This window comes from Nycticebus coucang, chromosome 21, assembly GCF_027406575.1.
Source record: "Nycticebus coucang isolate mNycCou1 chromosome 21, mNycCou1.pri, whole genome shotgun sequence".
NCBI lineage: Eukaryota > Metazoa > Chordata > Mammalia > Primates > Lorisidae > Nycticebus > Nycticebus coucang.
Window position 1 is genome coordinate 744,039 of NC_069800.1, and position 22,437 is coordinate 766,475.

General features: G+C 36.8%; 1 protein-coding gene across 1 annotated transcript in view; it reads right to left on the reverse strand.

Moving 5' to 3' along the window:
* The window catches only part of LOC128574161 (rho GTPase-activating protein 20-like), a 51,474-nt gene that overhangs the window by 11,041 nt on the left and 17,996 nt on the right, over positions 1-22,437 (reverse strand). The window contains exons 6-11 of the mRNA XM_053574828.1: positions 21,709-21,793; positions 18,666-18,743; positions 15,965-16,031; positions 14,714-14,902; positions 8,056-8,237; positions 6,026-6,187 (exon numbers count right to left, since the gene is read on the reverse strand). Coding sequence (XP_053430803.1) covers positions 6,026-6,187; positions 8,056-8,237; positions 14,714-14,902; positions 15,965-16,031; positions 18,666-18,743; positions 21,709-21,793 — 763 coding nt within the window. The remainder of the gene's footprint in view (positions 1-6,025; positions 6,188-8,055; positions 8,238-14,713; positions 14,903-15,964; positions 16,032-18,665; positions 18,744-21,708; positions 21,794-22,437) is intronic.

Consider the following 22,437-nt stretch of genomic DNA (forward strand, 5'->3'; position numbering starts at 1 on the left):
GCAAGATTCATTTTCATCATGTTTCCCTGAGATTCAGGCTGAGGGCTGGTCTCTACCACTGGTTCTGGTTGATTCCAATCCTTTGGGAGATGAAGGCCTAAGAAAGTCCTGTAGAAGCTATTGCCAGGGACAGAAGCTGTGCTAAAAGCTGATTTTAGGTCTAGGTTTTCAAAACATAAATACATGATCGACTTTTAATCTTCTAAAACAAACAAACTTTCAATGCCAAATCCGATATCCAGGTAAACTGAGTTTCATTTATGATGGAGAAAATAAATACTTTAATGACATTCACATGTTGAAGAAATTTTCCATAACCAAAGCAACTCTTCTGGATATTCCCACAACTATCCTCCATAATGATAAGCCCAATCCTGTACCACAAAAGTAAACTCATTCAGAAACTTTTGATCAAACTCCAACTTCCACAGTGGTGAAAGGATTAAAAATGTCTACTGGACTTTTGAAAAACTCAATACCCAAAATTTTACCAGACTTATCAATATTCTCCATTAATGTGAATGGTTTAAACTGTCCTCTAAAGAGGCAAAGGTTGGCTGATTGGATACAAAAACTCGGGCCAGATATTTGCTGCATACAAGAATCACATCTTACCTTAAAAGATAAATAGAGACTCAGGGTGAAATGATAGTCATCCATATTTCAGGCAAATGGTAATCAGAAAAAAGCAGGTGTTGCAATTCTATTAGCAGATACAATAGGCTTTAAACCAACAAATGTAAGGAAGGATAATAATGGTCACTTCATATTTGTTAAGGGTAATACTCAATATGATGAGATTTCAATTATTAATATTTAAGCACCCAAGCAGAATGCGCCTCAACTTATAAGTGAAACACTAACAGACATGAGCAACTTGATTTCCTCCAGCTCCATAATGTCGGAGATTTCAACACTCTTTTGACATTGTTGGATAGATCCTCCAATAAGAAGCTGAGCAAAGAAATTTTAAAATTAAACCTAACCAACATTTGGATTTAGCAGACATCTACAGAATATTTCATCACAACAAAACTGAATACACATACTTCTCATCAGCCCACGGGACATACTCCAAAATCGATCACATCTTAGGTCACAAGTCTAACCTCAGTAAATTTAAAGGAATAGAAATTATTCTTTGCATCTTCTCAGACCACCATGGAATAAAAGTTGAATTCAGTAACAGCAGGAATCTGCATATTCATACAAAAACATGGAAGTTAAATAACCTTATGCTGAATGATAGCTGGGTCATAGATGAGATTAAGGCGGCGCCTGTGGCTCAAGGAGTAGGGCACTGGTCCCATATGCCAGAGGTGGTGGGTTCAAACCCAGCCCTGGCGAAAAACCACAAAAAAAAAAAAAGAAGGATAACCTGAAATTTTTAAAACAAACGACAATGAAGACACAAATTATCAGAACCTCTGCAATACTGCAAAGGCAGTCCTAAGAGGGAAATTTATAGCACTGCGAGCTTTCCCCAAGAGAATGAAAAGAGAGGAAGTTACAACTTAATGAGACATCTCAAGTAACTGGAAAAGGAAGAACATTCCAACCCAAGACCCAGTAGAAGAAAAGAAATAACCAAAATTAGAGCAGAATTAAATGAAATTGAAAAAAAAAAAAGAATTAAACAACAGATCAATAAATCAAAAAGTTGTTTTTTTGAAAATGTCAATAAAACAGATAAACCTTTGACTAACCTAACCAGGAAGAAAAGAGTAAAATCTCTAATTTCATTAATCAGAAATGACTAAGAGGAAATAACCATAGACTCCTCAGAAATTCAAAAAATCCTTAATGAATATTACAAGAAACTTTATTCTCAGAAATATGAAAATCTGAAGCAAATTGAAAAATACTTGGAAGCACCTCACCTTGCATAATTTAGCCAGAATGAAATGGAAATGTTGAACAGCCCTATATCAAGTTCTGAAATAGCATCAACCATAAAACATCTCCCTAAAATGAAAAGCCCGGGACCAGATGGCTTCACATCAAAATTCTACCAAACCTTTAAAGAGGAAGTAGTATCTATATTACTCATCCTGTTCCAAAATATAGAAAAAGAATGAAGACTACCCAACACGTTCTATGAAGCAAACATCACCCTGATCCCCAAGCCAGAAGAAGACCCAACAGGAAAAGAAAATTATAGACCAATATCACTAATAAATATAGATGCAAAAATATTCAACAAGATCCTAACAAACAGAATCCAGCAACACATCTAACAAATTATACATCATGATCAATTTGCTTTTCTCCCAGGGTCTCAAGGATGGTTCAATATACGTAAAACTATAAGTATAATTCAGCACATTAAACAAATTAAAAAACAAAGAACATATAATTCTCTCAATTGATGAAGAAAAGCTTTAGATAATATCCAGCATTCCTTCATGATCAGAACACTTAAGAAAATTAGAAAGGGGAAAGGGAGGGGAGGGAGGGGGGAGGGAGAGTGAAGGAGGGACATTAATGGGATTACACCTGCGGTGCATCTTACGGGGGTATATGTAAATCCTAGTAAATGTGGAATGTAAAGGTCCATTTTCTTAGCAAAATAACTAAGAAAATGCTACAAAAGCTATGTTAACTAATGTGATGAAAATGTGTCAAATGATCTATGAACCAAGTGTATGGTGCCCCATGATCACACTAATGTACACAGCTATGGTTTAATAAAAATAAATAAATAAATAAATAAATAAAAGAAAATTAATATAGCAGGGACATTTCTTAAACTGATAGAGGCCATCTACAGCATACACACAGCCAATATCGTATTGAATGTAGTTAAATTGAAATCATTTCCACTCAGATCAGGAACCAGACAAGGCTACCCATTGTCTCCATTGCTCTTTAACATTGTAATGGAAGTTTAACCATTGCAATTAAGGAAGAAAAGGCAATAAAGTGTATCCATATAGGGTCAGAAGAGATCAAACGTTCTCTCTTTGCAGATGATATGATTGTCTATATGGAAAACACCATAATTCTACTACAAAACTCTTAGAAATAATCAAGGAATACAGGAGTGTCTCAGATTACAAAATCAACATTTCATAAATCAGTAGCCTTTATATATACCAACAATAGTCAAGATGAAAAAACAGTTAAGTACTCTATTCCATTCACAGTAGTGCCAAAGAAGATGAAATATTTGGGAGTTTATCTAACAAAGGACGTGAAAGATCTCTATAAAGAGAACTATGAAACTCTAAGAAAATAAATAGCCGAAAATGTTAACAAATGGAAAAACATACCAGGCTCCTGGCTGGGAAGGATCAACATTGTTGATTCTATACTACCCAAAGCAATATACAATTTTAATGCAATCCCTATTAAAGCTACATTATCATACTTTAAAGACCTTGAAAAAAATAATACTTAATTTTATATGGAATCAGAAAAAAACCTCGAATAGCCAAGACGTTAATCAGAAATAAAAACAAAGCATGAGGACTCATGTTACCGGACCTCAGACTATACTATAAATCGATAGTGATCAAAACAGCATGGAACTGGCACAAAAACAGAGAGGTAAATGTATGGAACAGAATAGAGAACCAAGAGATGAACACAGCTACTTAGCATTATTTGATCTTTGAAAATCCAATTAAAAACACTCAGTGGGGAAAAGATTCCCTGTTTAACAAATGGTGCTGGGCGAACTAGCTGGCAACCTGTAGAAGACTGAAACTGGACCCACACCTTTCACCATTAACTAAGACAGACTCTCACTGGATTAAAGATTAAAACTTAACATGAAACTATAAAAATACTAGAAGAGAGTGCAGGGAAAACTTTTGAAGAAATCTGTCTGGGTGAGTATTTTATGAGGAGGACACCCCGGGCATTTGAAGAAGATACAGAAATACACTACTGGGACCTGATCAAACTAAAAAGCTTCTGCACAGCCAAGAACACAGTAAGTAAAGCAAGCAGACAGCCCTCAGAATAGGAGAAGATATTTGCTTGTTATGTTTTCTACAAAGGTTTAATAACCAGAATCCACAGAGAACTCAAACGTATAAGCAAGAAAAGAACAAGTGATCCCATCACAGGCCTGGCAATGGACTTGAAGAGAAACTTCTCTGAAGAAGACAGGGACATGGCCTACAGACATATGAAAAAATGCTTATCATCCTTAATCATCAGAAAAATGCAAATCAAAACTACTTTGAGATATCATCTAACTCCAGTAAGATTATCCCATATCACAAAATCCCAAGACCAGAGATGTGGGCATGGATGTGGAGAAAGGGAACACTTCTGCATTCCTGGTGGGAGTGCAAATTAATACATTCCTTTTGGAAAGATGTTTGGAGAACACTGAGAGATCTAAAATAGATCTGCCATTCAATCCTATAATTCCTCTACCAGGCATATACCCAGAAGACCAAAAATCACATCATAACAAAGATATCTATACCAGAATGTTTATTGCAGCCCAATTCATAATTGCTAAGTCATGGAAAAAGCCCAAGTGCCCATCGATCCACGAATGGATTACTAAATTGTGGTATATGTACACCATGGAATATTATGCAGCCTTAAAGAAAGATGGAGACTTTACCTTTTTCATGTTTACATGGATGGAGCTGGAACATATTCTTCTTAATAAAGTATCTCAAGAATGGAAGAAAAAGTATCCAATGTACTTAGCCCTACTATGAAACTAATTTATGGCTTTCATATGAAAGCTATAACCCAGTTATAGACTAAGAATATAGGGAAGGGGAAGAGAGAGGAATGGGAAGGGGAGGATTTGTGGAGGGAGGGTGATTGGTGGGATTACACCTATTACAAGGGTACATCTGAAACTTAGTAAATGTAGAATATAAATGTCTTAACACAATAACTAAGAAAATGCCAGGAAGACTATGTTAACCAGTGTCATCAAAACATGTCAAATGGTCTATAAAACCAGTGTATGTTGTCCCATGATCACATTAATGTACACAGCTATGATTTAACAATAAAAAATAAAAATAAATTAAAAATAAACCAAAAAATAAATATATGGCACTTCCAAGATTGTGGGGCAGAATGATTAAGTCCCAACTCTAATTATGAGGTTATAAAGTTTTCACTAATCATGATTGAAGCAAAAGAACCATATAGAATACGAAATGTCATAAAGGTAAAAGAAACCCCAAATGTTCAAAACATTCTGACTCAGCATTCAAGGGAAAAAGAAACGGGAGAAAGTATGAAGAAGATATTTGCATGATAACTATGTACATGAAAGAAATTGTCAGTGGTGTCAGCAATATTTGGCTTGTGTTGGTTGAAGAATATTTCTGTATTATGGTACAATTCTGTATCTATTTTCAAAAGTTTCACCCAAGGGCGGCGCCTGTGGCTCAGTGAGCAGGGCGCCGGCCCCATATACCGAGGGTGGTGGGTTCAAACCCAGCCCTGGCCAAACCTCAACAAAAAAATAGCCGGGCGTTGTGGCGGGCGCCTGTAGTCCCAGCTGCTGGGGAGGCTGAGGCAAGAGAATCGGGTAAGCCCAAGAGTTAGAGGTTGCTGTGAGCCGTGTGATGCCACGGCACTCTACCTCAGGGCGGTACAGTGAGACTCTGTCTCTACAAAAAAAAAAAAAAAAAGTTTCACCCAAGATTAATTTTGAAATCTTTACCTTCACCAGGAAGAGAGTGCGATAGTGGCGACATCATCATAAGCAAGGTGTTGGTTTTTGCAACATCTGTGAGTGGGTTTGGATTATTTTAGATTTGAATAAGATTGTGTTTTGTAAATGGTGTAGGAGTAGCAGAAGTAAAGATGGGTTATTGTGAGATGAAAATTTAAAAAGCATATTTGATATGTCGTATCATTGGTGGTGGCTTTTAAGGTCTAAGGTTCCTTTATGATAAATTTTTTTTCATACATATTTGATTTTCATTCTGCTATAGGTCTTTACAGACAAGAATAATTTTCATAAGGTAACAAAGAAAAGAAATATGCTGCTTCAGAGCTACACGGGGGGTGACAAACAGAGGATTTTTCCTACCTTTAGCACACATGCTAAGACATAGGGATTTTCACGCCCAAGATCAATTTCAACTCCTGCATCCAGTTTTTCAATAATGTCTTTGCAGGAGTCACTGTCACCGGGGACCCAGAAGATGCCAGCCGTCAGGGGTCCCTTGGCGTTGAGGAAAAAAAGAACATCCTATGGGGAAGCAAAGAAAAAAAAAGGCACTTCATCTCCATGAACAAGGGGACAGGTACATGCCCTCTTTGGCCCCCAGAGTCTGGGATGTACTAAGATAAAGGCACTGTAGGACTAGATCCAGACTGATGGCTAGAAAGATTAAACTCAATTTCCTTTGAGAGCAGAATGGTAGTTACCAGGGTAAGAGTGGTAGTGAGGTTAGGGGGATTTTTGGTACAAAGGTACAACATTTTAGTTAGATGGGAACATTAAATTCAGGGGAGCTACTGTCTAGCAAGGAGACCTCAGTTAACAAGAATGTGTTGTATCCTTAAAAATTGCTGACAGTATTTTAAAGGTGTTCTAGTTTTCTTTCCGTCTTCTACTTGTACTGGAGGAAGAGAATGGCTTTGGAGAAAAGCAATCCATGAGATTCAAAACATAATTATTCTATGTTATGTACTATGGAACCTAGGGTAAAGTTTGGAGGTTCCAGAACATTTCTTATGTAGGGAGGATGATCTGATAATAACTGCCCCTTAAATGTCTTGTGAGAGCCAACGCCTAGTGGCTTGACTAGTGCCCAGCACTCATAGCTGTGCAATGTGGCATGCCATGCCATTCGTGTAGCACAGTGCTCACGGGTCACTCCGTTGTGTTTAGCAGTGATCCACTTCATGTATCCATTGCAGAGAATATAAACTCAGGGGCTTTCATTTCACCCATGTTGTGTTCAAAGTATAATTTCGAGAGACGGTACTTTTATGGTTAGACACTTGAAATACAAATAAAAATGTCTTCAGTCTTAAGAATAAGATTCAGTAGTCACTGCTCCTAATGTGATAATAGAAGACTTTCACAACCATGAGAGTTCATGAAAGGATTTCTGAGGGATAATGAAACATCTCTGTCTACAGAGTCGACTCATTAACACAAGCCACTTTATGTGACTCTTTCTTGTGGTCAGTTGACTAGATTATCTTTTCATATTATGTCTTCCTCATGAATTTCCAGTATTTAAATCATATTTTCTTTCTTTCTTTCTTTCTTTCTTTCTTTCTTTCTTTCTTTCTTTCTTTCTTTCTTTCTTTCTTTCTTTCTTTCTTTCTTTCTTTCTTTCTTTTTTGTAGAGACAGAGCCTCACTGTTCTGCCCTTGGGTAGAGTGCCTTGAAATCACACGGCACACAGCAACCTCTAACTCTTGGACTTACGCAATTCTCTTGCCTCAGCCTCCCAAGCAGCTGGGACTACAACGACCACAATGCCCGGCAATTTTTTTTTTGCTGTTGTTGCAGTTTGGCTGGGGCTGGGTTTGAACGTGCCACCCTTGAAATTAGGGGCAGGCGCCCAACTCACTGAGCCACAGGCACCGCCCTAGATTTTCTTTTTGAACACAGAGTCTCCCTTTCTCACCCTCAGTAGAGTATTACAGCTTCATAGTTCTTAGCAACATCAAACTCGTAGGCTGAGGGAATCCTCTTGCCTCAGTTTTTCAATTTTTAGTAAACACAAGCTCTAAGTCTTCCTGAGGCTGGTCTCAAACTCCTTAATCCATCAATCCACCTGCCGAACCCTCCCAGAGTGTTAGGATTACCATTGTAAGCCACGAGGTGTGGCCTCCTACAACATTTACAACAGCTTTTTTTCCATTTATTGGCTAGGGTCGGGTTTGAACCCGCCACTTCGGTATAAGGGCCGGCGCTGTACTCACTGAGCCACAGGCACTGTCCTACATCAGATTTTTATACTCAAAATTATTATTAATACAGATCCTTAGACAAAACTAAGAGTTTTTACACTTTATCCATTTGGGGAAAGATTTCTCTCCCAGAACTCTCACTTGCCAAATCCCCTTCCATTATTTTACTATGAAAATGAGACTTACGTAGAGAGGTAAAGGAATATCGCCATAGTCGCAAATGTTCGGCAGGGCAACTCCGAAGAACTTCCCTAGGGCAGGAGAAGAAGATGGTGGTGACACAGGTGAGTTCTCCAGTTTAGTGACAGAATGACAGCAGCAGGCCCAGTTGATGATACATGTTCTTGTAGATATCATGTGATCCAAATCTAACAATGGAATTGGATATCATTAGCAAAACTAGTTCATCTCACTTTCCCTTAGTACCACAGTTTCCATTTGGAAGTATGTTTGCTACAAAGGCTCAAAGACAGAAAAACTTTCCTAGATCTTTTGTCATTGACTAGTCAAACTCTCAGGTTACATTACAATAGTGTATAAATGAAAGAAGGCTCATAGAAAACATAATCAAATACTTGGGTTTCCCCTTTATTTCAGAAACATCATCATTCTGTTTACTTGAGTTTTGGTGGTAAATTGTCAAAGGTGAAAGAAAAGTTTTCCTTCCGGCTGAAAAAACTTAAAACAAAAAGTGTTGCATATAAACACACATATTTTCCCATTTAAATGAGGACTAAGCATGTGAAAAGGTTTGAATTTGATCATAAATAAATAATGGGAAAAAGAAAGTGAGAAGAGAACTTGGGAAGGACAAGATGAAGGGAACAAAGAATTGAAGGAAGAGAAAGACAAAATGAATGGGAAGAGAATAAAGAATAAGAGGAAGAGGAAGGGAAGGAGGAGATAAGTTATTTCTGCTAAGATGTTCCACAGAGTGTTTTGTTACCTGATGTCCCACTCTACTATTAAGAACACAGACAGGAAGTTAACGTCCTACAATTTTTTTTACTTCCTTTGATACTACAAATACTTTTATGTTTCTTTTCAGTTACCAACATTAAAAAGTATGTTTCAGGAAGCAAGAATGGATGCAAACTTGAGACTTGCCCTTATAAATGAAGTTTTTTATTTCACAGAAAAGGAGACTAATCATGGTGGGAATAAAAGCAAACATAGGAACAAATAAATTTTCGTAAGGGAAGAACCCACTACCAAAGGCATTCAGAGGGACGTGTATCACCACTACCCAGTAGCACACAGAAGCACAATCTTGAAGGCATTTGCATGTGATTTGTATTTGGAATGGACAAGATTTCGACTGATAGAGAATCTACCATAGTGTCTTGCATAGATGAAATACTCAAGAAGTTACTATTGAACAAAACTAGAAAAGGAAGTGAAATTCTATTAGAAATATAAAGCATAAACCAAATAGTCAGAAAGAAGAAAAGTCAACTGGAAGATATAATTTTGGGATGCCAAATGTAAAAGTGTTTTTGGTATTATCTGTGCCAAATTTTATTTTCTCTGAAACTTAGAAGATATGCACAAGATTTGATACATAAAAAGATAGCTCTCTTGAGGTGCCACTTCCTGGAAAAGTGGGTAAGCCCTGCTACTTCCCCACAACACATAGAAACAGGTAACAAGTGCACGCTCTGGAAAACAAACACAAATCAACTCACTGGAAGGCAGTAAAGTGACCCAGACAACGTAGAACTAGAGGTGTAAGTTTGACACCTAGACAGGGGAATGTGATATCACTGGACGTGTATTACATTTCTAGAGGTTTTAGTCTGAAGGCAGGCCTCAGGGTAGTGAGAGTGAATAAAATGCAGAGAGAGGCCTCTTCTCTTGCAGGCTTGAAGATCTAGTGAAGCAAAACAGAGGTACCCACAGCAGCTGCAAAGGGAGGGGGGACCCCAGAAAGAGAACACCTGATACTGAAAAAGACAAACATTGTGAGTACATCCTGCCCAAAGCTCTGGATGACCCTTGAAGCTTGCATTTGTAGAGCAGATTCAAACTAGCCTGCAATTATGGTTCTTGGAACGAAAGTGTGAGGAGCCATATGACGAGGCTGTCCCCAGTCATGAGTGGGCCCTATTTCGCCAGTAAGAACGAAAGAAAATCAGTCATGAAACTCTGGCTGTGTGACATTCTTTTTTATGACACCAAACAAAGCTACCCAGAGAAGATCTTTAGCTACCACCATTCTCTGATAATGAAACAGTGAAGGAGATGGTCTTCTGGTGCAGGACATAGCCAGCAGTGTCAAATGCTAATCTTAAGAAAGTCTTCCGTATTGTTCAGAAGACTTGCTAATGTGTCTTAGCATTTCATATCCTCAGAATAACCTATTTAAATCAAATACTTTAAAAGTAGTGAAAAGATAAACATATTAATGTCATTTTGGTAGATGGTTTTAACATCATTCTGCCAGATCATCTGCACTTCCCTTTCTTGGGATGCAGTAAGTGCATCACCGTATTCATATACTCTGGTGTGTAGCTCTTTGCCTCTGGGGTAAGGAATCCACATAGACTCCTGATTCAGAAACTCGTTTGGGCAATCAACTTGCCCTCATTCCTCATTATTAAAATTAATTTTAAAAAGGAATTCTTCAGAGGCTTAATGATAGGATTATTTGAAATATGTCTAAAAAGTACTACTTTGCCCAGGGCATGGGTCACAGCAATCTTTCTTTCAGCTGTCAAGATAGGAATCTTCTCCTCCTCATAAGAGGACTTCCCCTCAGCATCCATGGGATTTCACAGCCTTCAAGAGGAATGCAGACAGGAAGGACTATCAAAAATGCTAATCTAAAGTACTTTCCTCCTGCCTTAATATTCCTAAAAGCTACCTTTTCCAAAAGTAGAAAACAAAATCTCAAATACAATAACGGGTTCCTGTGTCTTCAGCAATGTCAATCTGTGTAAATGTCTGTTTTCATATGTACATTAATGTGTATGTTTAATAGTTGTACTCAGTCTGGTTAGCTCATAGTTAACCTCATTTTGTTCTTTCTACAACTGTCAGAGTTGATCTTCTTTAGCTTTCACAAACTTTTTAGGAAGAATGCTCTGATAACTTCTATGGCAGTGATAGTGTGAATGTTGACAGAAGATAAAGTGGAAATTGAATCCTTTCCTTTATCTTAAATATCTTTGTGGTATACGGTATCTGTTCTGAGAGTTCAGGTTGCCTCTGGGACTGAGAAAAGCATTCAGTAACATTCACTATCTTGCATAGTTTCTAATGCATAGCCTTTCCTTTCTCATTATCAACATTTGATAACAACTTGCTGTTACTATAAACATCATTCAGCTAACTGAATTCATGTGAATCTAGATTCCTTGAATAAATCTGGTAAGATTGAGAGTAATGTTTACTTTCATGTTTAAATAAGGCTACTGAATATTAAACAAGGCTTAAAACTTCATGCTTACATGACAATAATCATAAAAATTACAACTTTATTTAGGAAATTTATTCTGGCCATCTAAATCCCCACAGGAAGAAAATCTCCAATGTTCTCAAAAGTGGAAAACATGAAAGAGAACCCTGCAATGACAGGGAAAGGAGATCCGAGGAACAGGTGATTTTATGCTAAAAGACAAATATTAAATGAGGAATCTAACAAAATTCTACAATCCAAGAGAGAAACATGCTCAACTAATGGTCAATTCTTGTAAAATGATATCAGTCTTTGGCAATTCCTATGGGTGAAAGATGTTTGCAAGATGAGATTTCAAAAACTCATTACAGATGAGATTATTTGCCATCAATGTTGATGATTAGATCAACATTGAAACGCTATCTCACAAGCATTCACTTCTCATTTGTAGACCCGTGCTATAAAAAGTTGCACAAAATGGTTAATATTTTAAATTCCATCAAGCAAAGAATTGTGTAAGTATTTAGGTAAAATAGCTTTGATATTTTGTATTGACCTGCAGTTTTACTAGCTAGTTCTACACGGAAAGCTTTGCCAACTTTGATTCAAATTGTGTTCTATAAAGCATTCTCTACCCAATGGCTCTATATTAAATAATGTGTAAGTGGCTGTACGGTTTTGCAGTTGCACAGGAGATGTGATCCTCTGGGAGACCTTGGCAACATCGGTCTATAAATATTCCATCCCTGAACCCATTTAGCATCAATCGCCTAATGTGTGGTCACTATTATCCTAATTTCCAAGAGAGAGAACCAAAGAGAGGATGCTATCAATTTAGCAAATCATCAACAAACCTGAGAAAAACTCCTACAGTTCCTGACCCCCAGTTATTAGTCAAACTCATTAAACTAAAACTGACAAGGGATCTAAAAAGGTAGTTTTGGACAACATAGGTATTAAGGTAGAGGAGTAGGAAAGACTACTCTTTTGAGGCTAGCTATTTTCTTTGTGTGTCTTGTGAGCATATGGCAGGTCTATGAATTTTTTCATTCAATCAGTAAGTCCTTACTTGTATGTGTCAGGCACTGTTCTAGGTATTTGAAATATAGAAGTGAACAAAAAGACCGAAACCTCTGCCTTCTTTGAGCTCACAATTTCATGGATGAAAAACCATAGTATCTCTATAATATCTCATCAAATGACCTAATAATACAAAATGACCCAAGAATGATAGCAAAAAAGCTAATGGTCCAAAAACCCAATATGCCATCAATAAAAAAAGATGGATAGTGCAAATTCAATTTATGTAAATATAGCTGAAGTCCACAAGATGAGGACGTCTGTGATGGCTGATCTACTGATTTACCCATCGCTTAAGTGAAACATACAGCATGAAGTCAGACCATCAATAGAAAGTGGCAGGTAGCTGGGTGTTTGGAAAGCATCTGTGTTCCCAGCAACTCAAGAGGCTGAGGCAAGAGAAACACCTAAGCCCAAGAGCTGGAGGTTGATGTGAGCTGTGATGCTACCGCACTCTACCAAGGGTGAAAAAGTGAAAGTCTGTCTGTAAAAAAGAAAGAAAGAGGCAGGAGTTGGATGTGCATGTGTGTGGGGATGTGTATAATGAAGTCGATTCAAGTAGTCTGAAACTGCCTCAGAGAAATCAAGCTAAGAATACCCAGTGGAGTGTTCAACTAAAATTGGTCTTTAGTGATACCAAGCTACCCTGATATTGTATAATTTCTTCTAGCGGTGCTTAGACTTTAACCAGACATAGCATGTTTCCAGGAAATAATTAGGAAAGCAAGTCAAGAAAATACAGGTTATCTGGAAGACATAGAGTCTCATGATAATATTAGAACTCAAGTTGGCTAAGGAGGGAATGAAAGATGGGAGAGGCTCACTCAGTAATTCAAGGGGCCACCTGGACCTTGTGATTTATGAAAGAAGAGACTGGTTGAAGAGGACAGATGTCTTTCTACATCTTCCCCAAGACATCTACATTTGTACTTCACACAAGTGAGAAATAAATGCTCTGTCAGATAAAATAAACAATATGAGGGAACTAATGGGTGTAGAAAATGGTAGAGCTCAGTAGGTTGAAAAGGAGGCAGAAGGAATCCAGTCTTTCCATAAGGAATAAGTCAGGGAATGACATCTGGGTGAAGAGAAGAGAGGGCACTTAACAATGCTCTTTGTCCAATAAAATGTTAAAAACGTGGGGGGGAACAGGAAATTAGATTCACATTGCTGTTGCAATTATTTCAGAAACTATAAATAATGTAGCCCAATAATAAAATCATAAATTAAACAATTTAAATGTGCTAGAGGAGGTACTGTTTAAAAGGCCTCTGGTGTATATTCCCACTTAAAGCAAGAAAAGCCTTTATAATGACTTCTGATATAATCTGTTTTCTCTAAATGTGGATAGCATATAGCTTTTTATTAAAGTAGTGTTATTCTATGATAAGGTTAATTCACTGTGAGAAATGTTTTTGTTAATGCCACATACTTTGGATATTAGAGAGATAAAGAACTTCTGAATTTCATCTGAAGCACAGTTGATTATTATAATCTGTCACATGTCAGGAAGTGCTTCATGCCTTGTGTTTAAACTTCATATTCCTTGAACCTGAGTTTGCTCATTTGTAAAATGCAATGTCACTGTTCGCTGGATAGCCTAGTTATTTCAAACCGACAAAGGACTGCAGAAATTCAGCATCAATATTTTACCCTCCCACTCATATTTTTCTGTTACTACTTTCTTCTGTTTCTGATAGAATCTTACTTCTGACTGAAGTTTTATGTCTCATATATAGACTAGGATAAATTAGGATGTCGGTATGTTGAATATCACTTTTAGCATTCTCAACTTTGGATGATGTACATTGTCAATCCCTACTAGATTATTAGGCTTAGAAGAGACTTCTGTGGAAGACTCATCTTAGCCTCCACGTAATTATCAGTACAAGGGGCCAGGTTGGGCATCACAATCTTCTAGTACCCATCACTGACAGCCTCCTGTGAGAACGTGACCACTCGGGGGAACACACGGTAGGTGTGTATCACGGTACAAGTAGGCACAGAAGCACTGCAGAATTTACTTAGTGCCTTGGACTCTGCAGTAGGCACGAGGGAAAGGGAACAGAACGGTGAAGAAAGAAGGGAAAGATCATATTGCCATGAACTCCTAGTTATAAGCCAGGCATGCCTATTGCAGATGTATAAAACTGTCCTGTCCTAAAACTTCAGCTTTCCTTTAAAAACTATAGTATGTTTGAATGAAAAATGTACCTGATGTGATCTAATGAGATGTCTGAGTCGTTGCCTTTGTACTAAATATGTGTTGCAAAATGACCTGATTGATTTAGGCTTGAACTGGCTTGATTTAGGCTTTCCTCTTACTGCTTCCTGAAAGAGGACTCTGAAAGAAGAGGAGCAACTCACCTCGGTGTTGCTGGGCTGCAGCCCAACATTTTGGCTTGAGGCTGAAATGGCACTGTATTTCTGGAGGGAGCTCTTCCATAAGGGAGAGCTCTTGGAAGGTCAAAGTGCTGGTTGTGAACTTTGGTCCTCTCCTCATGAATTCACTGTCTCGAAGGTGACTCATCAGTATTCCGTATGGGTATTCGTGTCCTACACAGAAAAATCTAAGTGTACATTTCAGACTGACTGGTGCTGTCACCAGGTGTGCTACAAACAGAACATACTGCCCTTACTCCTGGAACTTTTGTTTGAAAGAACCCTTTTGTTGACTAAATGATCATTTGCATGCTTGCAGTTAGAGATGCCTGCATAAGGCTGGTAGTCCTTCCATAGTAGTTTGAAGAGCAATTAGGGAGGAATTAGTACCTTAAGGCTACCTTGTTTGGAATAAATATGGAGATGATTTGGGGAGTTACATAATGTTGAGCCTTCCTGTGTTTGGATGTGAAAACATTGAAAGGTATTCTTGTTTTTTCTTTGACATTAACCAGGCATTCACTCTACCTCTCACACTAGTATAATAAGGGTCAAAAAAGGAACCATTAGCGGCTAACGTTACATAAACAAAAGGAACAAGGAACATTACACTATGTCAAGCATCACTATCTTTACTATTATCTACCATATAATGTCTGTCTGTGAAAGACTTTTAATGACTCTTTATAGGTTGCATAATTAGTCACTCAATAGTAATGGAACTGGCTTGATTTAGGCTTTCCTCTTACTGCTTCCCTTTGAGGTTGCTTTTCCCAGGTAATGATCAGAATAAAGTGATCAGGGCATTAGAAACACAATAAACAGATACAAAAAGAAATTTACATACTAGACAAACTAAATCCTAGTCACCTGACTACAATGAGATTGTGGTTGTCACACTTTAAGTGATTGCATTCTCTTAGTGTCATCCTCAAATACCATTGTGCTTTGACATTTTAAACTGCAGAGATTATGTTCCCTTCTATTCCTCTCTTATTAATGAATGTAATTCCCTGAACACTAACTCTTCCTTTCCACCTGGCATAGGCACAAAATGCAATGTTCCATTCCTATCAATTACTACAGCAACATTCAGCAAATGGAGCACAAGGAGTTTTCCATAACAGCAATAAAACAAACTCATTTATCAAAATAGGAAGCTGGTAATCTACAAGGGATGTGTGCAAGTCACATTACAATTAAAATGTCAAATAAAGAACTTTTGCAAACCCTTACCAACAAGGGGATATCTTTCCTTTTTCTTTCCAGAATTTACCCACAACTGGTAATCTGTGTCTGAGCCCTTGGAGATAAAAGAATTGAAAGTTATAATAAATCTTTCAAGCTTGTTGACTAAATGAGGACATAGTTTGTGACATTGTATTCTTTGCAAAAGGAAAATTATGGATACTATAAATTCTTATCATGTTGAAGAGGATGGAGATGGATTCTGAAGATGTAAATGCCGATTCCTAGAACTAGTGTCTCTTTCCCCAGCCCCCAGTAGAGGACTCAGGAATCCTGCTTTTCTCCATCCAGTGATGGCTCAGGATCCATGAGCTGAAGTGGAGTCAGGCCCTCATTGTATAGGCAGGCCATAAAATGTCAAATTGGAGGTCGGCTCACTAACAAAAAAAGAACAAACTTCCTGTTTCTAAAAGGTGAATTTCCTCTTGAAAGCCTGGACTTTTTTAATATTGAAACTTCTCAGAGAATACTGGACATCCAGTACAGCTCTGAAAAGACAACCTTGTTATCCAGAAAGACACAAATGCTGCTGTGTCTGTGATGACAAAGTAAAAAGGCAAATGCTGATTATTAGCTCAGCTACTTCTGAGCAGAAGAATTACCAACAGGCTTTGAGAAGATAGGTAGCTGGCACAGTTTCCACTGGCTTGAGTATGGTTAAGTCAAGCACTGAGGACAGAAAAGAACAAGAATTCTACCTAGAAAATAACCCTAGTAGTCACGGAAAACAATACAATCGTTCACTGTTACAGTTAGGACCCAACAGCACTGTGAACTCCACTTGAAAAAACATTATACTAATTCATCAGATTTTGCTGAATCCTCTAGGAAGGATAAAATAAAAATGGTTCCAATACAGCTAGAATAGAGAAAACTGTTGGCAATATTTCATATCCTAGCCTTGAAATTCAGATTAAAAATCATGGCCTACCTTTATAATGGAGAATTCTAGCTCTGATGAATATCTTACAACCACTCCCCTTTGCCTCCACAAAACATTCAGTTTGTGACATTGCCCCTGCCATGTCTCCTGGCTAAAATTTTGAATGTATATATGAAGAGTGTAACTGGGTTATAGCCTTCATATGAAAGCCATAAATTCATTTCATAGTAGGGATGAGTACATTGGTTACTTTTTTTCCATTCTTGAGATACTTTCCTAAGAAGAATATGAAAATATGTCAAATGGTCTATGAAACCAGTGTATGGTGCCCCATGGTCACATTAATGTACACAACTATGACTTAATAATAATAAAAAAACTTTAAATAAAAAATAAAATAAATAAATTTGAAGAGAAATCTAACACAATCTATTGTTTCCTGTGGCACCTGAAGACAAACTAAAAATCCCGTTCAATAGCTATCACCAAATATCCTCAATTCTTATTAAAAGTAATAGATATTTTTCCTGAAAAGCTTGACAATTTTATTCAAAGGTTAAGAGCCGGATAAGAAAATAAATCATGTTATTCATCTTCCTTTCTACTCCTGAAACTATCTCCTCCCTTAAATATAGGTGTAAAGAATAAAAATCAATGCAGAGGTGCCTGCTTTACTCAGTTCATATACATTTAACTATATTACAAATCTCATGTAAGAAAGAAAGCAGATTTCTTATCCAAAATTTTGGTTGTCCTATGGTTTAGTCTTTCTTTTTTCAGTGTGATAATGAGGGTAACAAATAATTTAGTTACAATGTTTGCATTGCTTTGGTAAAGTCCCTGATGTAGTTGTGCCTTCCTATAGCACCACAAACAAGCAAATCAACATACATATAATGATATCATGGTGTATCTTAGGTGTGCATTATGTCATATAATAGCATTAGTGTGCTCTAATATCAGAGAGCCTCATTTGAGGAATGGCATTTTTACAGTGATTCCTTTAGTTTCTTTTTTTTTTTTAATTCATTCCCTTTAACAAAAGGTACTCTTTCATTGTATGCTGTTTATATAATGGATAGAGACACAATGAGAAAACCTTCCAGTTCTCTTTCCTCTACCTCATCTTTGAATACTCTCATCTTCTCTACTACTACAATTTCAAAACACTCACCTGTGTCACAGAAAATGGAAAGGGACAAAAATTAAAGGCAAAACAGAAAGGAGTATGGTGTACACACTACAGCTCTTTGAATCTAGTGTCTAACACAAAAATTGTTTTTTTATTTCCTGATTTATTAGAGGTACTAGCCAGCTCATTCTCAGGATGTGTTGTCACCCAATGTTACTTTATGTAAAATGGTACACTGAGAAAATCCTTGAGAATTGGCCTTTCTGAGACTGATTGAACCTTGGAGAAATAACAGGATAGTTGCATGGAGGAGCAGTAGAAATATAGCGTCATGTAGGAAGGAGAAAAAGGAGTTCAAACTCTGTCAACACGGATCTTACATAAAAATATTATATTGTACAATTCTCATAGTACAATCAAGGTGCATATTATTTTTGAAAATTATAGTCCAATCTCATTCTACCCGCAGTTTACACAAATCTAAAATAAGACTGGAAGAATGCCACCATATATTAAGCTAATATTAAAGCTTATTCATTTTAATTTCTACATTTTAAGGGACAAAGTAATGGTATCTTTAATAATCAGGTGTCTTCTGATGAAAGGGATAAGATTACTATGAACTTAAAATATCAGTGTGTTTCTAATTAAGATCATCCAGCAGAGTAACTTACGGTTACTCTTAGAATTGAAAAAACCATCTTCACAACTTCTTTGGCCGTGTGCGAGTTCTTTACTCTTATGGTTTTATACTGTAGGAAAAAAGAAATGAGAAATGTAGCTGTGAATAAAGATTTTAAATCAACTGAAGAAGTAGTCTTGATTTTTTATGAAAAGAGTCAATCACAAGCTTCAGTAGAACACAATTGATAATAATTTACATGTATTCCCTTATAAATTGTACCTTTTAATATAATATTTCTCTGAAATTTAAAGTTGTGTGGCCGAAAAGTATTAAAGCTTAAGCAAGTAAATAGGGGACCAAATGTATTTTTGGCACAGTACAGGGATACAGCTCCCAATCAAAGTAAAATCAACAAACAAGGAAAAATCCACACTGCCTCATTTGTATATTTGTTTTCCCATAACGTAATGGGGAAAGTACAGAGAAAGCTGAACCTTTATTCTTTTCCTGAGTACTGGTTTTACAGTCCAGGCTTTTATTTCCTTGAAAGGCTTAAAGACAGTTTAGGCAAAACATGAATAATAACTGTTCACAAAAATATATTTACATTTTTATTGAGAATTTTCTATGTGTCAAACACTGTGGCTACTTTCCATAGCCAATCCCTCTCATAGAAAGAATTGAAAATTTAAGATATCTCTGTTCTATTAACAACTCTACCATAGAGTCTATGATCTGTCTGTCATAGGTATATGCTAAACAATAGTAAGAAACACTTATTTAAAAAGGAGATTAAAAAAAAAATCAGCAAGACTCAAGCATATCATTGGACCTTGCAAAATTCCAAATAGGCAACAGTCAAATCGAGAAAAATGATATGTTATAAAGGAAAGAAATATTTTTCCATATACCTAAGTTTTATAACAAATCAGTTATTTGGGCTATGTTCATGATAGAGAGGGCCTTAAATTTACAAATAAGTATCATAAATGAGAATATAATGATATTTTAAAGATATGATAATAAAGCTAAGGAAAATCTACAAATAATGTATCAGTTATTTCTCCATTAACAGTAATTCTTTTCCATAAGCCAATTATTTCACATGACAAATTGGTTCTAAAGTTGTTTGTTAAGAAATTTTTATTTATATAAAGGATTTGAAATGTATCTACTTCAAATCATAATCTTGGTATCGTCAAGGATTATGCCAAATTGAATGAGAGCACAACAGGGAAGATTGATTACACCTACAGTGCATGTTACAAGGGTACATGTGAAACTTAGTAAATGTAGAATATAAATGTCTTAACACAATAACTAAGAAAATGCCAGGAAGGCTATGTTAATCAGTGCGATGAAAATATGTCAAATACTCTATAAACCCAGTGTAGGGTGCCCCATGATCACATTAATGTACACAGCTATGATTTATTTAAAAAAAAAAAAAAGATTTGAAGCCCCAACCCAGAGACTTTTTTGCCTGACGTGTCACAGGAATGTTAAATACTGGGCTTTGACTTAAGAATTGATTTTAATAAAGGTTTCTGCTTTTTGTTAAGTCTAAAACCAATCCATTTAAAAAAATTATCTTATGGAGTTTTTTATAAAGTAAAGCATCTATCTTCCCAATTACCTACTTAATAATAGTTTTTCTTATTAATTGGCATACATGTTCAGAATCATACTTACAGAAAGTGTACATGCCCAGATGCCTTTGTGGTAGACTAAAAAAGTGAATTTCACCTGACAGAGCTCTCTAGCTAATGAATAACAAAAACAAACGAACAAACAAACACAAATGGATAAGGTGCTATTTGGTTGCACAATAGCAGTATTCACTGACAGGTTGTGCACAGCTAAAGGAAGAAGACAGTACTTCCCCTCAAGTGCTCCTAAGTGGGGGAATCACTCTGCAAGCAGAGCTCCGCAGAGAGACGCTTGCCATGAAATCTGCTTCAGAGAGCAATGGACAGAGTGTGTCAAATCATCCATGACACTCTAGGGGACTAGTGGTATCAACAGAGCACCCGACCCACCATATCTTTCATCTTTTCCTAACTGAAGAGTGGAACATCATTCCTTTCTCAAGAACTCACATTTTAAAAAAGTGTTCCAAAAAATTTATGGGGTTTTCTTTGAATATCCTCTTGTGACAATAACAAACCACCATACCAATTGAATCAAATCAGATGGTAATAACAATATATTTATTTCCACTTTTCTACAGAAGATCTCTGTACTTTAGTGCCTTAAAAATTTGAGTATTGCACTCAAGAAATCATATCTGGCATATGGGTCTTGTTCAGAACATTTGAATAAGTTTTGCTTTTTAGCCAAAACATAGCCATTCTTCACTTCATAGTTTTCCACAAATGAAACCATTTTGTGTGCTAGAGCTGTGGTGAACTATGACAGGATATAGTATCATAAGATTATTCATAAAATTCCATCTAATTCATCATGGATAACATCCTGGATTTTGTAGTAAAATCAGTCATCAATTATATATTATAACTACAGTTAAACAATATTTATTTGACCCATGTTGCAAAAAATTGGGGCAGAAAAATCCTAATCCCCTAAAAATGTCACCTTTCCCACATCATTCACTTATTAACCTGAACAATTCAATCCATAACAACTCAAAAAACACACTTTTCAAAACCACTTTTTACTTCAGAATTGACAAGTTGGAAAAAATTCTTTATAATAATAGGAAATAATAATAAATAATAATAGGAAATAGCTCTTTGTGGAAATATCTTTACTACCATTCCCTGCAGCTGCTGTTGATGAGATCCAGGAAACAGTCGTGCACAGAAACTAAAGAGACCTCTGACAGGCGGTGTTCCTTCCGAGTGTAAATGTCAAATACTGTAGCTAAGATAAGCTTCTCTTGCTTCCTGTCCTCCAGAGTTTGCTTTGCATAGATACAAAGACATAGATACACCTAGGAAAATGCATTTTTCCCTGTGCTACACACACACAGTCCACCTGTCTGCCTGTCTGTCTCTCTTACATGCATTATCCCCAGTAATGTGATTTATGCAGAAACCTGGATTTAAATGTACTGCCTGATAATCACTTACATGGACACAATTGGCAACATCTTGAGTGTAGATTTTTAACGGAATGTTCTTTGGGTCATCTTTGACTTTTTCCAGATCGATGTTCCTAATCAAATGCAAACACTGAGTTAGATGGAATTTGCTGAGAGATTATTTTCAAAATCAATCTGCTTTGCTAATATATTCAATATCCTCATGTGCAATGCTTATAGACATAAGATAAGACTCAGCAAAATCAGATCGCTTTCTAGGTTGGAAGAAAATAAACAGAAATTGGGATGTTGGACTAAGGCGCATAAAAGAATAGGGGCCTCCATGTCTAGTGAGGTTTAAGAAGCATAAGCAGGTTAAGGCAGCTCTGGGTAACATTTTATCCTTATAGCTTCCCTGCCTTCTCTGGACAGGTCCACACCATACTGATAACAACAGAAGCATATGTAATACTTGGCAAGGGCAAAGCAAAGCAATGACATTTTGCCTCTCATGTTGCTCTCCGACAGAGTGCAAATCGTGAATACCTCTTTCTTGGGGAGGAGAAGGGGAGAGGAAGGAGGGAAGAACTATGGTTCTGACAGATGAGCCTAAATCTACCATTGAAATCTATATACACAATGGTGGGCTAAAGAATTGGCTTTTGAGGTACTCAGCAAAAACCCTCCAGATATGGGAACTTAATACACACACTGAGGAAACTGTTAGTCCCAATTAGAAGACAGGAGGTGACAGGAAGGGGGGGAGGATATTCTTGAC